Below are 21,277 nucleotides of genomic sequence, written 5' to 3'. Positions count from 1 at the left end.
TTTGCGACGGATACCTACATTTCGTCCGCTTGAGCGTGAGTGAGCAATACTGAACTATAACATTTATTAATGGGTGTTTGTGCTCATGCGAATTTAGTGGAAAACTCGGGAAAAAGAGATCACATTGAACTTTTTGCCTCAATCGTTGTGAGTAACGTTTTAAAACAGTTGTTCGATCGAGCTCGTGGCGATCTTTATTTTTTCTTCCTACACAGTTCACCAGAGTTATGAAATGTTACGAATTCTTGAGCAACATTAATGCTTTTTCGAAGAAATCAAAGAAAATATAATGGAATAATAGAAATACAATAATAATTTATTCTACAACTTAGTATCAACTTTCGGTTCGTTGGCACACGGCACAATTTCGTCTTCCATGCGCATGGCAACATTGTCATGGCCTTGCTTACCGCGAGACTCAACACAACTATCCCGCTTCGAAGCGTCAGTATCTTTTTCGAACAGCTTGTGAATACTCTCCAGATCACGGCCCTTCGTTTCTGGAACACACGTTATCACAAATACCACCCCTATGGCACAGAGAATGCTGTACATCCAAAATGTACCCGATGTCGTGATTATCTGTCCAAAAAAAGGTAGGAAGATCAGTTATAATAACCAAGTTAAGACTAACATCAGAGAGGCTTTACATCTTCCAAAGGATGATAGGTTTTGATCACAATGAACATCACCGCCAAGTTGAAAGATCCAGCCAGGGAACTCAGCAAGCTTCTTTGGGCAGTTGGAAATAGCTCACCCATCAGCAAGAACGGAATACAACCAAAACCGATTGAAAATCCTATCATGAAGATGATCAGGCTCAGCAATGGTAGATATCTACAAAAAAGATTGGTTCAGAATACAATTACTAGTCATATACTTTAACACTTACCCAAAGCAAGTATTGCCTATTGAATTAAGGTGGAAAGCTGCTCCCATAGACGCCATTGCCAGACACATAATGACACCGGATGTGAGCAGCAAAGGCTTTCGGCCGGCACGATCCACCACGAAGAGAGCGGAAAAATTACTAAGCACCTGTACGGTGCCCACGATGATCGTTGCTAAGTGTCCATCCAATGAGCTTCCAGCTGAGCGGAATATTTCTACAGTGAAAAAAATAACCGCGTCGATCCCACTCAACTGTTGAATCGATAGTAAAGCTAGCCCGATGCCTAATGGCATCAGAACCACCCGACGGCAGAGAGCTTTCCGAGAGTATGGATTATCTTTCCTAAAGTCATACAATGATAATTTTATTTTGGTTTTTTTTTTCAAAGTCACAAAGTCTTACCGTTCAGTCAGTGCTCCATTTAAGGCAGCTTTTTGTATTTCCTGAGCCTTTGGATCGAAGGTGAATCCCTGCAGATGCAGCCATTTTGCCGAATGATGAGCTTTCTCGTAGCGTTTTTTCGTTTTCAACCACACCGGAGATTGAGGAAAGCAAATAACAGCAACGAATAGGAAACCTAAAATTGTACGTAGATATGATACTAGCGTATTTATACCTGTAATGAATGGTTAAAAATCTTACAAGCTGCACCGCAGCACACCCACGCCAGCATCCGCCATTCGATGTACTTTCCCAAGATATACGTAACGAGGATTCCGACAGACATGGACAGTGCGGGCAAAGAACCAATCACACCGCGAATCTTTGGATCGCTGCACTCACTAACGTAGATTTGCGCGGAGGGCAGCGTCAATCCAGCTCCGAAACCGGACAGCATGCGGGCAATTAGCAGCATTTTCCAATCCTCAGCCGTAGCTATCATGATCCAGGCGGTAACCCAAACTGGTGACGTCAGTAGGACCGTATATTTACGGCCAATTTTGTGCATCAAAGGAAACGCTAGCAGACTGCCGAAAAAGGCCCCGAATGGGGGAATGGAGCTTACCCAGGAGGCAATATTCTTATCCGGTAATAAGCCCGGATTCAGTTCGTTCATTGACGGAACCGCTGGAGCCGAGTAACCGCGAACCAAACCAATGCAAAAATAAGAGAGCGACACGGACAGCGACAGCAGGGTCTGCAAAAAAAAAAATATTGGAACAGATTGATAGCTTTCTACTCTTAAAAAAATTACAAGTACTATTTGAATATGATCAAATCTCATTACATTCAAACAGACAAACTTTAAACAACGGTTTTCAGCGCAGCAACGGTAGTTATAATAAAATCCTGCTTATGTATACATCAGTCTTGAACAGGTCTTTCCACAAGCATATTTCATGCTAATGTTCGAGTGAAAACATGTTTGGGACAAATTTAAGTATCTTACAATATGCTCGAAAATTCCTTCTCCCCCGGACCTGATGGAATTTAAATAGTTCCATCGATGTATTGCTGCAACAGTTTCCCAACTTTGTTCATTTTTAATATTCGAACAAGATAAATACCCATAAAAACTGGAAACAATCATTTCTGGTTCCAGTGTTTAAAAGTGGAGATAAAAATAATATTCGAAATTACAGTGAAATTACAAATTTTTTGGCTGCATCGAAATTGTTCGAAATTATTGTTAGTAAAAAAACTCTCCTTTGTCAGTTCATAAGTAAAATAGACAAAGATTTCGAAAGCTCTATATTGCTTCGTTGAGCGACCCATCTTAGAGAATGCCTCCCTAATTCGGCTTCCACATCAACTGACTTGGAGTCTACGAATCGAAAGAGGTCAAATTTGTCCGAATTGCTTCAGGAAACTTGCCATGGCTTGACCACAGAACTTGCCTTTATACGGTGATCGATGCAAACTTATCAAACTTGATACTCTAGTTCGCAGATGAAAGTTTCAGCAGGCAGCATTTGTCGCTAAGCTTCTTAACAGTGAAGTTGACTGTCCCAGACTGCTATCAATACTTGATATCAATGTCCCATCGCGTGCTCTAAGGACTTCTACTCCTTGTCAAGTCACGAGTTCGCAACAAACATGAATGTCTCAATTTGAAATATTTTTTTTCGTTTTGGGTAAACTTTGCACAGATTTTCCTATTTTTTTAGTTTATTTTTCGCCTCCTCTAATATTACATACATTACCCACTTCAATAAATTTAAAAATGTAGTCATAAGACAAAAAAAAAAAAATGAAGTTCGTTCGTAAATGTGTTGATGATTACACATATTTTTATAGTCAGAACGGTTTGTTTAATCGGTCTGACGTCTTTACGTCTGACGTTAAGTTTTCGAGTTTTGGGATTATATCAAAGTATTAGTGAGAGTTTCCAAGTAACACCTGCAACATCAGGTTATAGAATACAAATTATAAATAAAATGCAAGAAATTGTATATGGGTCATTCCATGTCAAGTGACCAGGCAAATGCAACGACCCTCTCCGATTCGCTTCAAAATGAATAAAATGACTTGTTTTAGGTCTAAACTGAAAAATTCAGAGTTTTTGGTCAATCGGACAACCCACCTCCAATCGCGGGGCTCTCCATTTTTGTATTTTTTGACAAAAAATCATATTCCATGTTTGTGAAAAACATCATATCTCAGAGACCGTAAGAGCTACAGACAATATTAGACACTCCTATTAAAGGTTATTAAATTTCCAATCGAATGGCATCATCAGATTTTGTAAACAGTGTTGCCAATATTGATACTTTTACGTTTAAAAACTAAAACTTCGTTTTTCTCAAAACACCCCCATTTTTTTTTTAAATCTGATGTCACCAATGTGTTCAGCGGAAAATTTTACATAAGAAACACCTATCCACAAAATGCAATATGCGCCGTTGCGGAGATATTCAACTTTTAAGATAACGAGTTCGTTAAAGTCACACAATGAATGTGACCGAATGTTGAAACTCACTCGAAACAAAAGCACTATTTCACATCTTAAGTGTGGGTTTCTCATGGCCTTTGTTTTCATAAAGTGGTTTCTGTCAAAACATACGCAGGTTGATTTGAGTTTTCACGACAGTGAAAATATTGTGTGTTCAATAGGTTGGAGTTTAAAAAGTAAGTGTACAGCTGAAAATCACAATCGATCGCACTTAACATCGCAAGAATGGATTTTGTTCAAACTTCGGTTTGGTGTTCAACGTTTGCAAACTATATGCGGGAGCCATGAAAAACAGTTTGGGCAATATTTCGCAGCTAGACAAAAACAATGCTGCAATCCGCTGAATTGCCATGGCGGTGCTCTTCAGAAAAATTTAAAAATCATTTCGTCATGTTTTCATGACAGGTTTCATGAGTACAATCAGGAAATAGTAGAAGGTCGAAAGACATGCATCCAATGTGATGCAGCACTGAGAACGGAGGTTGTAAGGATAAATTCGCGAGATAGAATGTTAGAACAGGAAACAGGTGTAGCAATCGGTAAAAATAGTATACCTCAGCACAAGTAATGTTACAAGCATTATAGTTAACATTCATTATTTCCTTGTTATAGATACTGGTGAGTTGGATCATTTAGCTGAAGAATTGGAAACTCCGCATGAGCTGAGTAAAAGGATTTTTCACACTATAATCTTTACAACAAGAAAATATTAGAATTGAAATTATTACCTCACTTCTACGATGTCATTATTGTTTTGTTTTATTTGAAATTGTTTTGAACCTATTTTAATTGTTTACTTGTATAGTAAAGACACAGCTGGTTTGCCGTAACACGGTTTTGCAATCTCTTGGTCAATCGCCCGTTAGTGAGGCGAAGGTCAAACAATCAAATAAATACAGTAGAAAAAAACTGGTCAAGGCATCAAAAGCTTTGCAAAAATCTGTTGAGGCTGTTTGTAGTCAGGAAAATGAAGGTCTAGAAAGTTCTGGAGGGGAAATGGTTCGGCAACTCAAAGAAAAATTTCATTTTTTAATAAAACGAGCGATAAAATCCGCCAGTTGTCAGTGTTGCCAAGTTCGATTCAGTTAAATCTGTTCCAGGAATCCGAGGAATGCATTCGGCGACAGCTCAAGCGGACGCTACCATTATAATGAAGACATTGTCATGCTCTGATCGGGTATTTATTTCAATTTAACTCCGAAAGTCAAACAAAAATCAAACGTTATTTCTGACAAACTTGTTAAATAAATATAATTTATGAGACGCACTTTGTACTTTAATGGCTGTAATTCAGGTACCATCAAGTGGAATGTGAGAAACCAGTTTTTGAGATTTGAAGCGGTGATTTAGTTTGGGATGCGTTTAAATAAGGCTTATCGCATTTGTAGGCGTATTGTTGGAATTTAACGAACTCGTTATCTTAAAAGTTGAATATCTCCGCATCGGCGCATATTGCATTTTATGGATAGGTGATTCTTATGTAAAATTTTCCGCTGAACACATTGGTGATATCAGATTTAAAAAAAAAATTGGGGGTGTTTTGAGATAAACGAAATTTTAGTTTTAAACGTAAAAATATCAATATTAGCAACACTGTTTACAAAATCTGATGATGCCATTCGATTGTAAATTTAATAACCTTTAAAAAGAGTGTCTAACATTGTCTGTAGCACCTACGGTTTCTGAGATATGATGTTTTTTCAAAACATAAAAAATGATTTTTTGTCAAAAAATACAGAAATTGAGGGCCCCGCAATTGGAGGTGGGTTGTCCGATTGACCCAAAACTCGGGATTTTTCAGTTTCGACCTACAATAAGTCATTTTATTCATTTTGAAGTGAATCGGAGAGGGTCGTTGCATTTGCCTGATCACTTGACATGGAATGACCCATATACATTGCAAATTGTTGCCAAAACTGATTTATGATATGTTTATAACCAACTTTTTGAGAATATATTACTTTAGACGGCAAACGAAAGTAAATATGATAAAATCAGCTGTGAATGTGTTTGGTGGTTTGAACTATTTCTTCTTCATCTGGCTCGGTGGATCTCGCTACACCTGGTCTACCCATTTTGCCCACTGCGCCCCTGGTCGTCTTCTTCCTACAGGATTCGAGGCGAACACTATCTTCGCTGGGTAGTTGTCCGGGATTCTTGCAACATGCCCTGCCCAGCTTTAGCCACCTTTTGAAAACTGGGTTCGCCGTAGAGTTACGCGAGCATATGGTTCATCCTCCGCCTCCATATTTCGTTCTGCATGCCGCCTAAAATCATCATTAGAACTCGTCGGTCGAAAACTTCGAGCACTCGCAGGTCCTCTTCGACCATTGTCCACGTTAATGCCCGTAGAGAACGTTTGTTCAGCTTACACTTCGTACGGGTCTGTTCGAACGCAATTGCTTGTGAAGCCTATAGTAGACACGACTTCCGCTGATAATAAGCCTCCGGATCGTTCTCAGTTACCAGGGAGCCAAGATAGACAAACTCGTCGACTACCTCAAACTCATCGCCGTCGATCGTAATGCCACTAGCTAGGCGTTGTCGGTCGGCTTCGGTTCCGCTGGCTGGCATATACTTGGTTCTAGACTTGTTTACCTGCAACCCATGTTAATAGCAAAGCAAACGAATTGACTGGATTTGTTTGATACCGTACCCCGCGTGTTGATGTCTGCTTGATTCATTCACCCTGTAGCGCAATGTTGAATAGCAGCTTACAGGAGAGACCATCACTCTGTCGAAGCCCCCTGCGGGATTCAAATGGACTCGACAATCCAGCCGAAATCCGCATACAGCACTGCGTCCCAATCACTGTAGCCTTTATTAGTCTAATCAGCTTCTTCGGAAAACCGTTCTCGTCCATGACCTTCTATAGCTCTTTTTGGGCGATTGTGTCATACGCGGCTTTGAATTCGGTGAAGTAGATGGTACGCGGGGGTTCTGTATTCACGGCATTTCTGGAAGATCTGCCGTATGGTGAAGATTTGGTACGTCGTAGACCATCCGCCAGAATACTACCATCTTTATCCCGGCATATTTCGGCTCGCGACACAAAGCCTCTACGGGATGCGTTGAGTTTCTGGTAGAACTTTCACGTTTCCTGAGGATAATGCAGCTGTTCCAGCTCTGCATACTGCTTCTCTTCCAGGCGGCACTTTTTCTCCCGGAAGAATTGGCTTCGCTGCATCTTCTTCTGTCTGTGTCTATCTACATTCTGACGAGTGGCACTGCGCATCTTAGCCGGCTGCGCAGCGTTCTCCTTATCCATCACCCTCCTACATTCGTTGTCGTTCCAGCGGGTTCGTCCCACATGCCCGATGACGTTCTGCGTTACGCTGTTGATGGCTGTTTTGAAGGTGTTCCAACAGTCTTCGAGAGGAGCCCCCTCCAGCTGGTCCTTCTCCGGCAGATCAGCTTCGAGCGAATGCGCGTAGTTTGCGGTGACGTTAGCCCGCTTCAGTCGCGCGAGGTTCAACCGGGCGGGCGTCAGTACCGAATGTTGTTAACAACGGAGAGTTTCGGGCGCATCTTAACCATCACCAGGTAGTGGTCCGAGTCGACGTCAGTGCTCCTATAGGATCTGACGTCGATGATGTCTGAAAAATGCCAACAATCAAACAGAACTTGATCGCTCTGTGTTTCTGGAGGCGGCAAAGTCTATAAGTCTCAGGCCCATTTTGTTGGTCAGTTGGTATGCGCTGAACCGTCCAATCACCGGTTTGTATTCCTCGTTGAAATCCCCGATGACGATTCTGATATCATGTTTTAGGCAGTAATCGTACTCACACTCCAACGCATAGAATTCATCCTTGTCGTATTCGGTACTTATGAGGTGAGGGCTGTGCACGTTTATGATGTTGATGTTTAAGAACCGGCGCTTGATTCTCAACCTGCACATGCGAGGGCTGATTGGCCACCACCCAATAACCCGTTTCCGCATCTCGCTCATCACCATAATAACTGTCCTTGGCTCATGTATGTTGCCGCAGCTCTAGTAGATGGCATGACCATTGGGGTGGGACAAAAAATAAATGTTAGCTCCCATGCACTTTTCGTGTTCCTAATGTCCTGTGTAAATTTTCAGATCGATCGATGAAACTATATTTTTGCGCCCGATTTTTCCATACGATTTCATATGGGAAAATCCATTGTTTTCAATACTTATTCTCTTGAGATGTCCAGTTGGCTCCTAAAAATATATCGATACATGATATTTGTAGGAAATTTTCCTGGGAATAACTCTTCTAAAGACCGTAAGGCGCTACGATGTTTGTTGAAAAAGTTATTTACCCCAAACTGATTGAATGTCTGACGAACGGCTCGCCATTGAATTTTTCCAGCAACACTGCACAACACTGTTTAGAGTCTCTCATGGGCAAGAGGACGATAATCGGCTGCCCCTAGCCTGGAGTACAGACGCCGTTTTGAGCCGCTCCTTACATGGAGCACAGGGGAGTTGCGTAGCCGCAAGGTTACAGAGTCCGCTTTGTCAAGCGGATGGTCGTGGGTTCGAATCTTAGTAGAAAAAGGCCATCCGATGTCAAAAAGGACTTAAGCATGAGTTTATTCTCAGGCTCCCCACCAGTTACCCTTCCTTTACGCTGAAATCTACAAATACCTTTGCGTGATTTCCTCTTAACAAAAAATAAGTCCCTCTTATCAATAAAACTGGCCAGAAGGACGCACGACGAAACTTCTCCAGGGAATTATAATTGGTGATATTTGGCAAGAGGAAAGGAAGAGTAGCACATTACACACAAGCACTGATGAACAATAATAATAAGCATGCCACTTCTCAATAGAGATACAGCAGACACCCGGGCATATCTCACAATAGATCTACGATTCTGGTCGCAGTGAGGAAGTCCATACAGGGAAAAAAAAAACATGGAGCACAGACGCTCTGAAACTCGAAAGAGCCCTCCTTCACTGTCAGCATATGACCAAGTTCCCACCGGGGTTGGTTACCCGATCTTCCCTTGGTTGCTCGTATCCCAGCTGACACCGCGTGAAGGTCGAGATAAGAGTGGCTGGATAAGAGGCTAAGGACCACGTGTCTATTTTATTCCTGTAGGTGCACTTGGCACTGTCATGACTGTCAGTTGTGCTTTGTTTTTGATGCGAGATAAAGCAATTTCGGGAAGCCGTAGTAAAGATGTTTTTGGCTGGTAACCGCCCTTGCTAGACGGTATCAAATGTCTAAAAGAGTGTGGGGCTAAGCAAGATTTCGTTTATAAAACCATTAGTGGCATAGCGTGAGATATTTGAGTGTTACTCCCCTAGGCAGGTCTTCGCCGCTCTCAACACGCAACACCACACAGTGGTTTAAAATAGCAATGTCGCGAACTTAATTCTTTAGTGCCTAAGTGCTTTATTTTAGGACTATAGTGTCTTCGAAGTAATTGTTTGTGTTGAAATTGCCCACATGATGGTGCTATGCAACAATAGCCATAGCCTACTATGCAAAAAATAAAATTTCTAACTTTTTCGTTTCTGCATGAAACTAAAAGTTGTCTTCGGTAAAGTTGTAGATAATTTCATTACAAACAACTTTGCCAACAAGACTTTTGCTCTATATCCTGTAGATTTTGAAAGAACTTAAGTTTAGTGTGACTATGTCAGTAAAATATGTTTTTTGCTTCTAACTTTTTGGTTTGATTTTTTTTATAAACACACTGTTCTAGAGAATTTTAGGCCTTATCAAGTTTTAAAAATTTCATGAAGACACTATGCTAAAATTCCTTTTGGTTTAAAAGATAAAAGCAATAATAACAATAATTTACCCTATTTTTAACTGTGGATTAGAAAAAAAAGGGGGACGCCCGGAAGTACACACTCATCGCCATTTTGAAGCTTCAGGCTTGTACTACAAAATGGTGGAAGAGTTACTCGTCCGACTCGTCACAATTTTGAGAAAGAGCGTTGAACATTTTAGTAGTTTTGCGTACTTCTCCTTCAGCGGAACGAGATATCTTCATAGTAACACGGTTTTGGACATTTTGTATATGTATATATGATTGCGTATGTAAGTATGTGTCTCTATGGACGTATGTGTGTGAATGTATGTGTGGGCATATTTGTGTATGTGAGTATAGATATCTAAAAGTAAGAATATCGTTATAATATGTTTTGCATTATTTAGAATGCTGTAGAAAACCTGCAGAAACAAAAAAGTTAGAAATTTTATTTTTTCCATAGTAGGCTATGGCTATTGTTGCATAGCACCATCATGTGGGCAATTTTGATACAAACAATTGCTTTGAAGATACTATAGTCCTAAAGTAAAGCACTTAGGCACTATAGAATTAAGTTCGCGACATTGCTATTTTAAACCACTGTGCACCAGTGTGAACCATCAAAATGTACAAAAAGATATCCTCTTTGAAGGGCGGTACAAGATTCGGTCGTCCACGATCTACAAGCCTTTTGTTGTGAAGAAGCATATCCGGCGACAAAGAGACAAAGAGACTTAATAGAGCTAAAATAATACTTACACAACACGCTAGTCACTAGTTCATTTCTTCTGATGAAAAACTATTTGTCCTGGAGCTGCCACACGATCCAAAAGCTGATGAACTGTGGGCAGCCAATATTTCCGACTCCCAAAGAATTTTGATGATTTGAGAACAGTATGCAAGCTAGGTGAGCTTCCACTAGTTTTCATCGACAAAGGCGTCAAAGTCAAAGTTGTCTATCACAAACGAAGAATTTTGCTACCCTGCGTCTTCGAAAACTCCCCAGAGATGGCCACTATGCTTTCCAGCAAGACGGTGCACCAACGTATACTGCGAACCAGTGCTAATAAAAGTCATTTTCTCCAGCAAAATTCTTCAAAAATTACAGCCAATCGTTTTCAATTTTCACTTCCAATGATCGCAGCTTTCTTTCAGATACACTAAATTTTTGTCCTAGTAACGTGCTGTTATACTCAGATGAAATAAATCGCGCGCATCGTTCACGGTTACTTAATAAAATTTGACGACAAATCCAACCAAATGATCTTCACTTCAAAGCGAAAATGAAAAACAAACAGTCCACTCAACCAAAATAAACCTCACCGAAACACTTTTTCATTGACACTGACCGATGCCTTGACAATCTTCGTTAATTGATAAACTGATTTTGTTGTCTTGCTTCCATCGCATGAAATATAATGAGGTGTTTTCACAGTTCCTTTCCATGCAAAAAGCGCGTAAGGAGAACTCTGAAAGGATTGTCAAAAAATAACGTTTGTGGATGCTTTTTTTCACTTTCACTCAAGAGTGTCAACAAATATCAACCCTGCTGCGAACTTGCTTCAAGACTGATGTAGGGACAATTCGACGGATTTTCTGTATAAAAATTAAAGGCCACCAAGCTTCCCAGATCTAAACCCAATAGAATTTTTTGTCTGGTCAAATTACTTGGAACAGTTCAAAGCTTTCCAAAATACAGTTCAAAGTTTTTCCAAAATATCTGTTGTAAATATTCACTATGAAAAGTATTTTGAATAAAAAATACTCAGAAATTAAATGTGTTCTATTTACATATCATTATGGAATTTTGAACAAGGTAAATATAATATTTGTTTCATTCCGAAAACACGCAAAAAATTTTTGTAAAAAAAATAAACCTAAAAAATTTTTTTTTTGAAAAATTTTACCATCTTTGTTTCTTATTTAGACAACTTTTTGTTGTTTTCATAAAGAAACGATAATTATAGAAATAAACTTTTCAATATCTTTTGATATTTTTTATGGAAAAAATGATTTTGCGCTGTGTTTTTCTTTAGAAAGACATTTATCGATATTTTTACTGAAGATGACATCCCGATCAACCAAACCGTTCTGGCTGTAAAGTGATTGTAATCAACAATATCATTTTCACATAAACTTCTTTCGAAAACTATTCGTAATTAAAAAAAATACTAATAGCACAAAATGACATTCCTAACTAGCAGACATTAGATCATTTTGCATTGGTTCAAAACATGGTAAGGTTATCTTCATAGAAATATTACAAGAGTAATTGAACTATCTATGCTTTGATAGAGAGTTGATAGAGAGATTGCAATACTCTCTCAGTGTTTCCCTAAGAAGTTTGAAATATTGGACCATATGTTTTTCAATGCAGGTATCTGAATGATGTTGGCCTTGAATTTAATCATCTGAAACCGGTCAGACAGGTGCTACGCAAATACGATGATTTTGTAAGAATGCTCTTACATATGTTCTGCTCGAGAACGTTCACTATGCTCAAACGAAGCTGGAAAGATATTTACATCCGTTGGGGCGAGCCTCTGAATCTTCCTAAGTAAAATCACGTCAATAAACTAATTCCTTTTATAGTGACTAAGTTGGCATTATTGTCGCTATAGTTTGTGTTTATTTTGTCTAGTAATGCTAGAAGTCTAATAAATCATATTTTTACAACTATCAATAGAACCCTAGTATAGTCGAAATAGCTACTGTGGCCAAAATCGTTGCCCTATACACAAAAAAGGGTGTAAATAAATTTGCGCCAAACATTTTTATTCGAAACCGTCTGGATACTCTTATACCAGTTTCACACCAACTCGTAAAAACGTGACATCGATGCATGCTGGATAAGCACAAAAAAGGTCCAGTTATTTAATAATATATTGCAGCATATCATTGATGCAAAAACGATTAAGTAATCTTTTTCAAGGAAACGCTCATTTTAATCGCAAATGTATCATCTAATCTAAAATTAAATCCTATTTTTTACACTTTTGCTTTAAAATTAAGTTCTCATCATCCTACGAGGTATTTTGATTTGTACTAGAGGGAAAAGTTCGTGATAAGTTGCACATAGTATTGTCTCATACCATGCATAAATTTTAATTTTATTGTAAATTTTTCAATTATTGTTTTCTATCGTACAACGGTGAATGTCAAGACTAACCTGCTTTAAAGCCGCCATCGTTATTTTCAATTCAGACTCCATTGTTCTTAAACTTGCTCCGGATTTTATAACTGTTCTTCAATCCGAGCACTGTTGAAAATTCTCACTTTGTCATGTTTCACTGCACGGTTTAATACACTTTCAGTTCAAAGGACTGTTTTCGCTTCAAAATACTTTTTCTATAATAAATTGTACAGCTCGACTGACCATTTATCGAAGCACACTATTCTAGCAGGTGCTTTTGGGCATTCGATTTTGCTCGATCATAAAACATTTCGTCAAACCGGATCGCAGGTCACTTTCTCCTACTCCACTCTGCACAAATTGTGCATCGCTGGTCTAAACAGCGAGCGGTTGGTCACTAGTTATGTGCTGCACACGCGCTACTGATTGTAACGTACTTCAAGTTAGAAATTCGCGGAATTCACGATCGGTGGATCCGGTGACCACCAATGGTACTGCCGATGGGATTGTGGTTTAATCCCGGCTAGAGTCTGGTCGCGACTGACGGCGCTATGGAATTGCAGCTGTCGCTTGATCCGATCGTGCCGTTAAGCACAAATCGCGATTGTTGAATAAGTATATCGAGATGCCTGGTTTATCGGGCGGTGAAACGGCAGAGGTGTGGAAAGTTACGTTTTGGTAGCACGTGACGTCGTCGGCCGGTGGCTATTTGTATGAATTGTGTGTAATTGAGTGGACTAATTCGCATAAGTAGCCCTTGGCGATGGGCTAGATTGCTGTTAGAATAAGAAGATCGCGTGGTTTATGCGAAATTATTTGCGAATCTGGTCGCCTCTGTGGGTGAAATTTTTGTTTATCATTGATTTTTCATTAATAAGAAAAATATTTCTTTTGTGAGTCCCATATAAGTGCAAATTTAACGGAACGCTGCGAAAATTCCGATTCGCTCAGCTAACTATGCAAACTACGTGCATATGTGCCAAGCGAGAAATTGTTCCGATAAGGCGGACCGACCGTGGCCAGGAACTTGATCGCAACGAATTACGCTTTCATCCCACACCAACATTAAGTGGCTTGGATGCTTTGGGCAAATTAAGACCAGCTGGGATTGTAAGTGCAGGAACAAGTTATTTGCATCCATATTAAGAAGATTTGTGCACTTGCCTGTTGTCCATCGGCAATGATGTGCGGAACGATTGCACGAGCGAGATGAATTATGAACGGATTTATCAACGGTAGTTATCACCTCATAGCTTGAAAGCGGTGATTGAATAGCGTACGAGTGTTATAAGGGGCACTTCCGAACAGCTGATGGTGATTTATTGTGGCAAGCAAGAATTTCAAACATTCTTTGTCTAAAACGGCTGCATCGGGCGATTCGCTCGGTGACGATATGTTTAGAAGATTGTTACCTATGAATGATGACTGGAAAAACCTTTATTGTTGATTCGACTGTAGCAGGCATATTGTTCGGCGATGATCGAGTTAAGCGTTGTCTATGATTGTTTACCACATTTGGATGGTTTCGTTTGATTGAAAACAAGAATCAGTCACAAATTACGTGAACAGCTTGCTGGTCTATGTGTAGAATAGTAATAACGCGGCGTAACTCTTGGACTATCCCTTACAGCACTGGTCATGTATATACACTCTATAACTACACCTCACTTTTCGATTTCCTTTATGTAATTCATGATGGAATTTTAATGTTGATTTTTGATCAATGGTAGCGTTCATTAGAATAATTGCAGATGAAAATTTTTTTAGATTGAACAAAATCGCCTCATTCTCACACAATGAATGTTATATTATTGTGGTGGAAAATAATTTTCTAATCGAGCTTCAAAGCAATCTTCTTTCAATTATTTATGACTATCACTTGTGAGAGAGTAGAGTTAAACGATAAAGTGGACGCAGCATGGAAGGTTCAGCATTTTTCTGGTTTGATCCACAACTTTGATATAATACTTTTATCAGCCAGCTAGAATTATCTAGATTTTTCAAAATTCACTAACGGGATTCCAAAAGGCCAATGAATAGAAGGTGAACTTCATGCGACACGTGGCTTGTTCGCCAATCTTTCTTATTACTCATGCAAAGAAACGAAAATTTGCCTGGTGTCTTCATTAGGAATTTGAATGATTCAACTTATGGGATCGTAATCATATTTTATATCCGTGTATCTGCTACAGAATAATTCAAATAAACACGCAGGAAAACCCGTTAGTTTAGTTTTTGAACGATGTTGAAGAAAAAAATTCTTATATATAATATACGGTTCGCCAGAATTACTAGGATTTTTTTGCAGAATTTAATATCTGATAGGTTTTTTTTCTAAAAAAAGTTTTGAGTGCATATTGCAAAATTTACCAGTTTTTTGTTGTGCTCAAGAAAGCTCAGTGTGCGAGAAACCTGATCTGAACATTCTGTTGCGAGAACCGCCTTTAAAATCGCTCCGTTCCGTAACATACAATATTAAGTACCTTGGCACTAACCTGACTGTCGAGTGCTTAGAAATTGATGTTCTTATTGCTTCGAAATATTTGTGCGTAGCATATAGAGATATATAGAAAGATATATAGCTAAAACATGAATACTCCTCGCCAGGGTGTCGATATTTTTTCATTATAGAAATGCACCGTTGGTTCTCTAGTAAAGCACGATTGCGGCCAATAACTGTACGCTTCTCCTAGACATGCGACCCATGTGGTTGATTTTCTACTGTGCGGGTCTCCAACACCTTCGACATCTTAACATTCACATTAAATTTGTTTATTAGGAGAATTCTTGTAGCTCAAGCTTAAGCTTGTGACTTAAGTATTTTATATCCAATTCCAAAGTATTTAAAAAACCAATCCCAAATGGTGAATTTCTCTGAAGTCGCTATTACTAAATCGTAGCTTCTAGCGAAACAACCTAGAACTTCAATTCGGACTGAACCATTGCGATCAATAAGAACATGTATCTTTTCAATATTTTTAAAAACAGCAACAAGCAGTTTGAAGTGGGCCTCCTATACTACAGTTATTAATGAAGTCGAACTGCCAGTGCATTTGCAGTTTCTAATGAACGTAAATCTAATATGGTTTCTCTATTGTGAAGGTTTTGTGAATCGTTAAAAATATAGAATTTTTCGTTCAACGTCTGTTGGAAGGACTTATTATTTTATTTCTGTTTTACGAACGACATTATACAATGTAAGTGCTGTGTGACCCTAAAGCTCAAACAGGAAAAAATGAAAGATTATAGTTTTTCAACCATTCCTGTGAATTTTGGTGCCCCTAACTACCAACATTTTTTCAGAGACTCTTGGGTTCGTACAAATAAGCCAAGATGTTTGTTTTGAGAGAATTGTCAGTCGAGTTTCGAAGATTCATACCATATATTAGAAGCCATCGGATCTTCAAAACTGTCAGTTATAGGTCATAACCAATAACTTTAGGATGTGTCTCCTCTTTTCATACCGTTTGTTAGTGTTACTTTAGATAAAAAATACAAAAAGTTGCAAGTCAACAGTTGTATTGGTTCTCAATTCTTCCACACTTTCAATTGTAGGCGACAACTGGTCATCAAAAATTGTTACGAAAACATAAAAATCTGGAGGCAGCATTTCTTCCGGGCTGATGGGAATATTTCTAGGTAATAAGAGGAACACTTTTCATTGCCATCTGGTGGACTCACTTCGATAGCCTCCTTAAAGCTATTATCAAAACCAGAACCTTTTTTGAATTCTTCCTCATACTGAATCGTAGAAAATGATTGGTCCCCTAGGTTGATTTCACGATCATTCTGATGCTGAAAGATTGGCATGAGTTTGACAACGCATTCAGGGTTGATATGGGAGTTGGATTTCGAGTCTTTCGAACCAGCAATGCTCTTCGAGTAATCATTTGCATTTCCATCGAAAGGGAACAGTCCGCAAACTTGAAATACGGTAAACGGTTTCTTGCTTGAAGAACTTGTCTATAGCCGCCTGAAATATACCAGGGAACTCGCTCATTCGAATTACTCTACCTATAAATATGAAATCAATCGACTCAAATTGTTTCAAATAATATTTTATGAATTCATATTTGGATTTTCCTCCTGCTATGAGCGTACTTCTGATCTCCACGCAGCCTTCACATAGCAAAACATTGCATACAAACAAACCAGGACGATCCCGAGCTGTAGTTTTTGTGCTCGTCTATAAAGAATGCTACTGGTAGTGGAATCTATTTTTTCAGGACCTGTACAACCACTGTCTGATTTCCAATCAGCCGGAAAATACTTAGGGATGTCGACTGGAATCCTTTGGTAGGTTAAAATGCAACAAGGAGGTACTTACAAACCCGCTGCATCATAAGAATTGAATACGGTAAAATTCTTTTTCGAACCAGTATCGATGAGGTAGGCATTCTTCTTTTTCTTTGGAATAATCACGGTCATGGTCCCTGGGTCCATCCATAATTTCATCCCCGTTGAACATACGGTGAGATGCATTCAGCACTTCCTCATTCCCGTCTTCTCGGAATAGCTCTCGAATAGTAAGTTTCCCTCTTCAACCGTAGCGCTGATGATCAAACTTACTTCGGCTTACGCTCTGTGAGTTATGGGTGGCAATTTATTAATCCACGGTACTATTTATAACCTAACACAGACAGTATTGCAATAACATAAAAGCTTGCTGTTGTATCAAGATACCGGCTTTCTTCTTGCAGTCCGAATGACGGGAGTTTTCGGAGATGAATCTTGCGACTATTGACTGCATTAAAAGGGAATCCTTTACGTGCCATCCGAATTATCCAAACAATTGAATCCTCTTCCGCGGCAGTCGACGCAGTTAGTTTACCTTTTCGTAGTATTTCTGACAACTTCCAGCTTGCACTGAACATTACGGTGGATCATAGAATATTCTAGCAGTGCGTCTTGAGCTGCCCGACAGATCAGACGTATTTTCGGTTGCTTGTGGACTGGTCTTTGACAGTGTGTCTTTTAAAGATTACCTGGAAGTTAGCTTACATCAGTCTTTCGCAAGACTACCTATTTCTTTCTTTCTCAATACTTGCAATTTGATATTATTTTTGAACTTTTTTCGTATCACCTGAAATGGCAGGACGAAAAAAGAAACCACGCATCGCTACGGGGAGGAAAAGAGAGGCATCTCTTTTTGGAACTAGCTTATGCAGTGAAAATTTATATGATATTCTGCCTGAGCAAGAAGCCGGCGAAATTGAAATGTTCGAAAGTAAAACTATTCAAAGTGAAATTTCTGTAAAAAAGGAGAAAGTTCCACCTATTGTGGTAACTATTGCTTCTGAATTTAATATTTTTAAAAGAGAACTTTCTACGTTTCTCTCCGACGTCAAAGTTACTTATCAAATTGGCCGAAGAGGCGAATGCCGTTTACTGGCCCAAACATTGAAAGATTGGAATCGTCTTATTCAGTATTTAACTGAAATGATGTATAAATTTTTTATATATGATACGAAGAGCGCCAAGCCGTTCAAGGTCGTATCGAAAGGTCTCACCAACGATCAAACCGTTGATGAGGTCAAAATTACTTTGACAGAATTACTTGGTATAGCCCCTACCCAAGTAATTCTGATGAAACAAAAATCACGAGGCGAAAACAGTCAGCGAGCTGGAATTTCCCTTGTAAATTATTTAATTCATTTTAACCGCAGTGAGGTTAACTTAAAATTTTTTGAAAAAGCACATGCTTTATATAACGTGCGTGTAAAATGGGAATTATATCGAAAGTTTGGCGGAGGTGAAAAGCATATCACCCAATGCCGTGTTTGCCAACGTTATGGCCATGGTTCAAAGTTTTGTAACATGGACCAAAAATGCCTCATTTGTGGAGACTCTTCTCACCAAAAGAACACATGTCCTGTGAAAGAGAGTAAAATTTTTCTCTGTGCGAATTGTAACGGCAATCATATGTCAAATTTTTATCAATGCCCAGCCCGTTTAGCAATTGTTAAGGCAAGGCAAGGTAAACAAAATTCAAAACAAAATTCTCCAAGCGTACCAGTGACGCATAGTTTACCTACTCCTTTGCATACCCGTTTAACATAGGCACAGGTTACAGGTAGTTCGAACATTCTACCGCCTAATGTTGGTAGTTCGAAAATGACCGCTAATATGGGTAAGCAAAACACGCTAGACAATAATTGTACACCTATTACCCCAGCTAATATTGCTACCGAACATATTTTTTCTAATGTCAACTGCCTGGGGCCTATTACGGCAGGTAAACTTTCTTTTCTGCAACAAGCAATGTTCGATCTAATGAACGCCATGTTGAAGGCAAAATCAATGTTTGAAGCCATCCAAATAGGTACAAGTTTTACAATTAAAATTGTTTCTAATTTAAAATTTAGCAATGATTTCAAATAAACCAATCAAAATTTTGAATTGGAATGCTCGCTCATTGAAGGCCAAAGAGAATGAGCTTTTTAATTTTTTAACAGTAAATAATGTGCATATTGCAATTATTACTGAAACATTTTTAAAACCTAACATTAAATTAAAATATGATCCCAATTACGTGGTTCATAGATATGATAGGATTCAGGGTTCCGGCGGTGGAGTTGCAATTGTTATTCATCGCCGAATCAAACATCGTGCTCTTCCACATCTTGAGACGAAAGTTATTAAAACTTTGGGAATTGAAGTTCAAACTGAACTTGGGATTTTATTTATTGCCGCAGCATATTTACCATTTCAATGCACACGCGAGCACAAAAAATATTTGAAAGGTGATTTACAAAAACTCACCAGAAATCGTTCGAAATTTTTTATAATCGGCGATTCTAACGCTAAACATCGTTCATGGAATAATTCTCAAAGTAATTCCAATGGAAAAATTTTATTCAATGATTGTTCTTCAGGATACTTTTCTATTTTGACTCCGAATAATCCTACATGCTTTTCTTCTGTAAGAAACCCATCAACAATTGATTTGGTGCTAACAGATCAAAGTCATGTATGTAGTGATTTGATCACACATGCTGACTTTGATTCTGATCATCTTCCAATAACTTTTTCTTTATCACATGAACCAGTTTTAAACCCTATGAGCTCTGTTTTTAATTATAACAAGGCTAATTGGGAAAGATACAAAACTCATATTGAGAGAAATTTCAATAATGAGCTTGATTTGCAAAACGAAGTGAATATTGATTCCGGTTTGGAAGCATTAAAATGTGTAATTGTTGATGCCAGGAATTACTCTGTTCCAAAGGCTCAAGAGAAATTTCATTCACCAATAATTGACGAAAATCTTCAACTTCTAATTCGTTTGAAAAATGTCCGCAGACGTCAATATCAACGTTCTCGTGACCCTGTTTTTAAAACTATATATAAAGATTTACAGAAAGAGATTAAACATAGATTTACTCTTCTGAGAAATCAAAATTTTGAGACTAAAGTTGAAAAATTGAAACCATATTCAAAACCTTTTTGGAAGCTGTCGAAGATTCTTAAGAAACCTTCAAAGCCTATTTCAGTTTTAAAAGATGGTGAACGTTTTCTTGTATCCAATAAACAAAAGGCTCAAAGACTTGCTCAGCAGTTTGAGAGTGTTCATAACTCAAATTTGAATTTTGTGAGTCCAATTGAAAATGAAGTCACACGTCAATTTGATTTATTCCCAAAATTTTTTACCTGCAGAAATAATTGAAACTAACTTGAATGAGATTAAATCAATTATTAAAAATTTGATTTCGAGTTGTGCTCTCGTCGTGTTCGGTCGCAATTTCATTTCGATCTCGATAGTGCCGACCAGTTAATCGCCTTCAAGGTCACCGTGCATTGTATTGCGTGTGCACTGCTGCTCGTTGCCGTCGTCGCTGTTGAAGACAGCAAGAACAAGGAAGAAAAAGTCAACAATAGCCCGTGCGTTGTGTCACTACTAGGAGAAATCCAGTACCCGGCGCACGGCTGCTTGGCTGCTGCGTGCTGCTGTGTGGCTGGAGCGGCTGCAGCTTTTACTACCGGACTCTTGTGTGAAGGACTGGAGATTGGCATCGCCTGTGCGCTGACTGCTGTGGAGAGCGGCTGCAGAAGCTAAGTAGTTTTTTTTTCTTGGTTTTTTCTACAATATTATTTGTTGATTGGCATTTTGCGTGTGTGGCTTACGCGTCCAACATGGACGACGAACGCGGGGATGAAAACCCGCTCGTTCTACCGCCAAGCCCTCCCGGATACAAAGTTCCAAGGGTTAAGAATGGAACCCCGCAGGAAGCTACCCATCGGCTTAAGCAGTATCCGGAGGGCAAAGCTGGTATTGGGGCTGTATTTTTCCGGCCGAAAGTGAAAGCATTGAACACAATGCAAATATGTAGAGATCTGGCACGGTTTACAGCCGTGACTGAAATAACCAAAGTACGCCCGAATAAACTGCGTGTTTTGGTGTCCGACCTCAAGCAAGCAAACGAGATTGCTGCTTGTGAGCTCTTCACGCGGGAGTACCACGTGTACATTCCAGCTCGCGTAGTTGAGATTGACGGTGTGGTCAGCGACTACAACGCGGCGTCTGACTGTCGAGGACCTGTTGAAGGCTGGAAAAGGCCTTTCCAAGGATTTTAGCCTTGAACCTGCCAAGATACTTGAATGTAAGCAATTACATTCAGTATCGC

General features: G+C 39.1%; 1 protein-coding gene across 1 annotated transcript; it reads right to left on the bottom strand.

Moving 5' to 3' along the window:
* Positions 1–295: 295 nt before the first annotated feature.
* Positions 296–12,831, bottom strand: LOC129725935 (facilitated trehalose transporter Tret1-2 homolog). The gene is made up of 6 exons (XM_055682383.1): positions 12,690–12,831; positions 1,535–2,030; positions 1,295–1,469; positions 893–1,234; positions 651–837; positions 296–582 (listed from the first exon to the last, which is right to left on the bottom strand). The coding sequence occupies exons 1-6, from the start codon at positions 12,729–12,731 to the stop codon at positions 322–324; spliced, it is 1,503 nt and encodes a 500-aa protein (XP_055538358.1). The 5' UTR covers positions 12,732–12,831; the 3' UTR covers positions 296–321.
* Between the last annotated feature and the right edge of the window lie 8,446 nt (positions 12,832–21,277).

This window comes from Wyeomyia smithii, chromosome 2 (assembly GCF_029784165.1).
Source record: "Wyeomyia smithii strain HCP4-BCI-WySm-NY-G18 chromosome 2, ASM2978416v1, whole genome shotgun sequence".
In the NCBI taxonomy this organism is placed as follows: Eukaryota; Metazoa; Arthropoda; class Insecta; order Diptera; family Culicidae; genus Wyeomyia; species Wyeomyia smithii.
The sequence above is the reverse complement of the archived record's forward strand: the minus strand, read 5'-3'. Positions and strand labels throughout refer to the sequence as shown.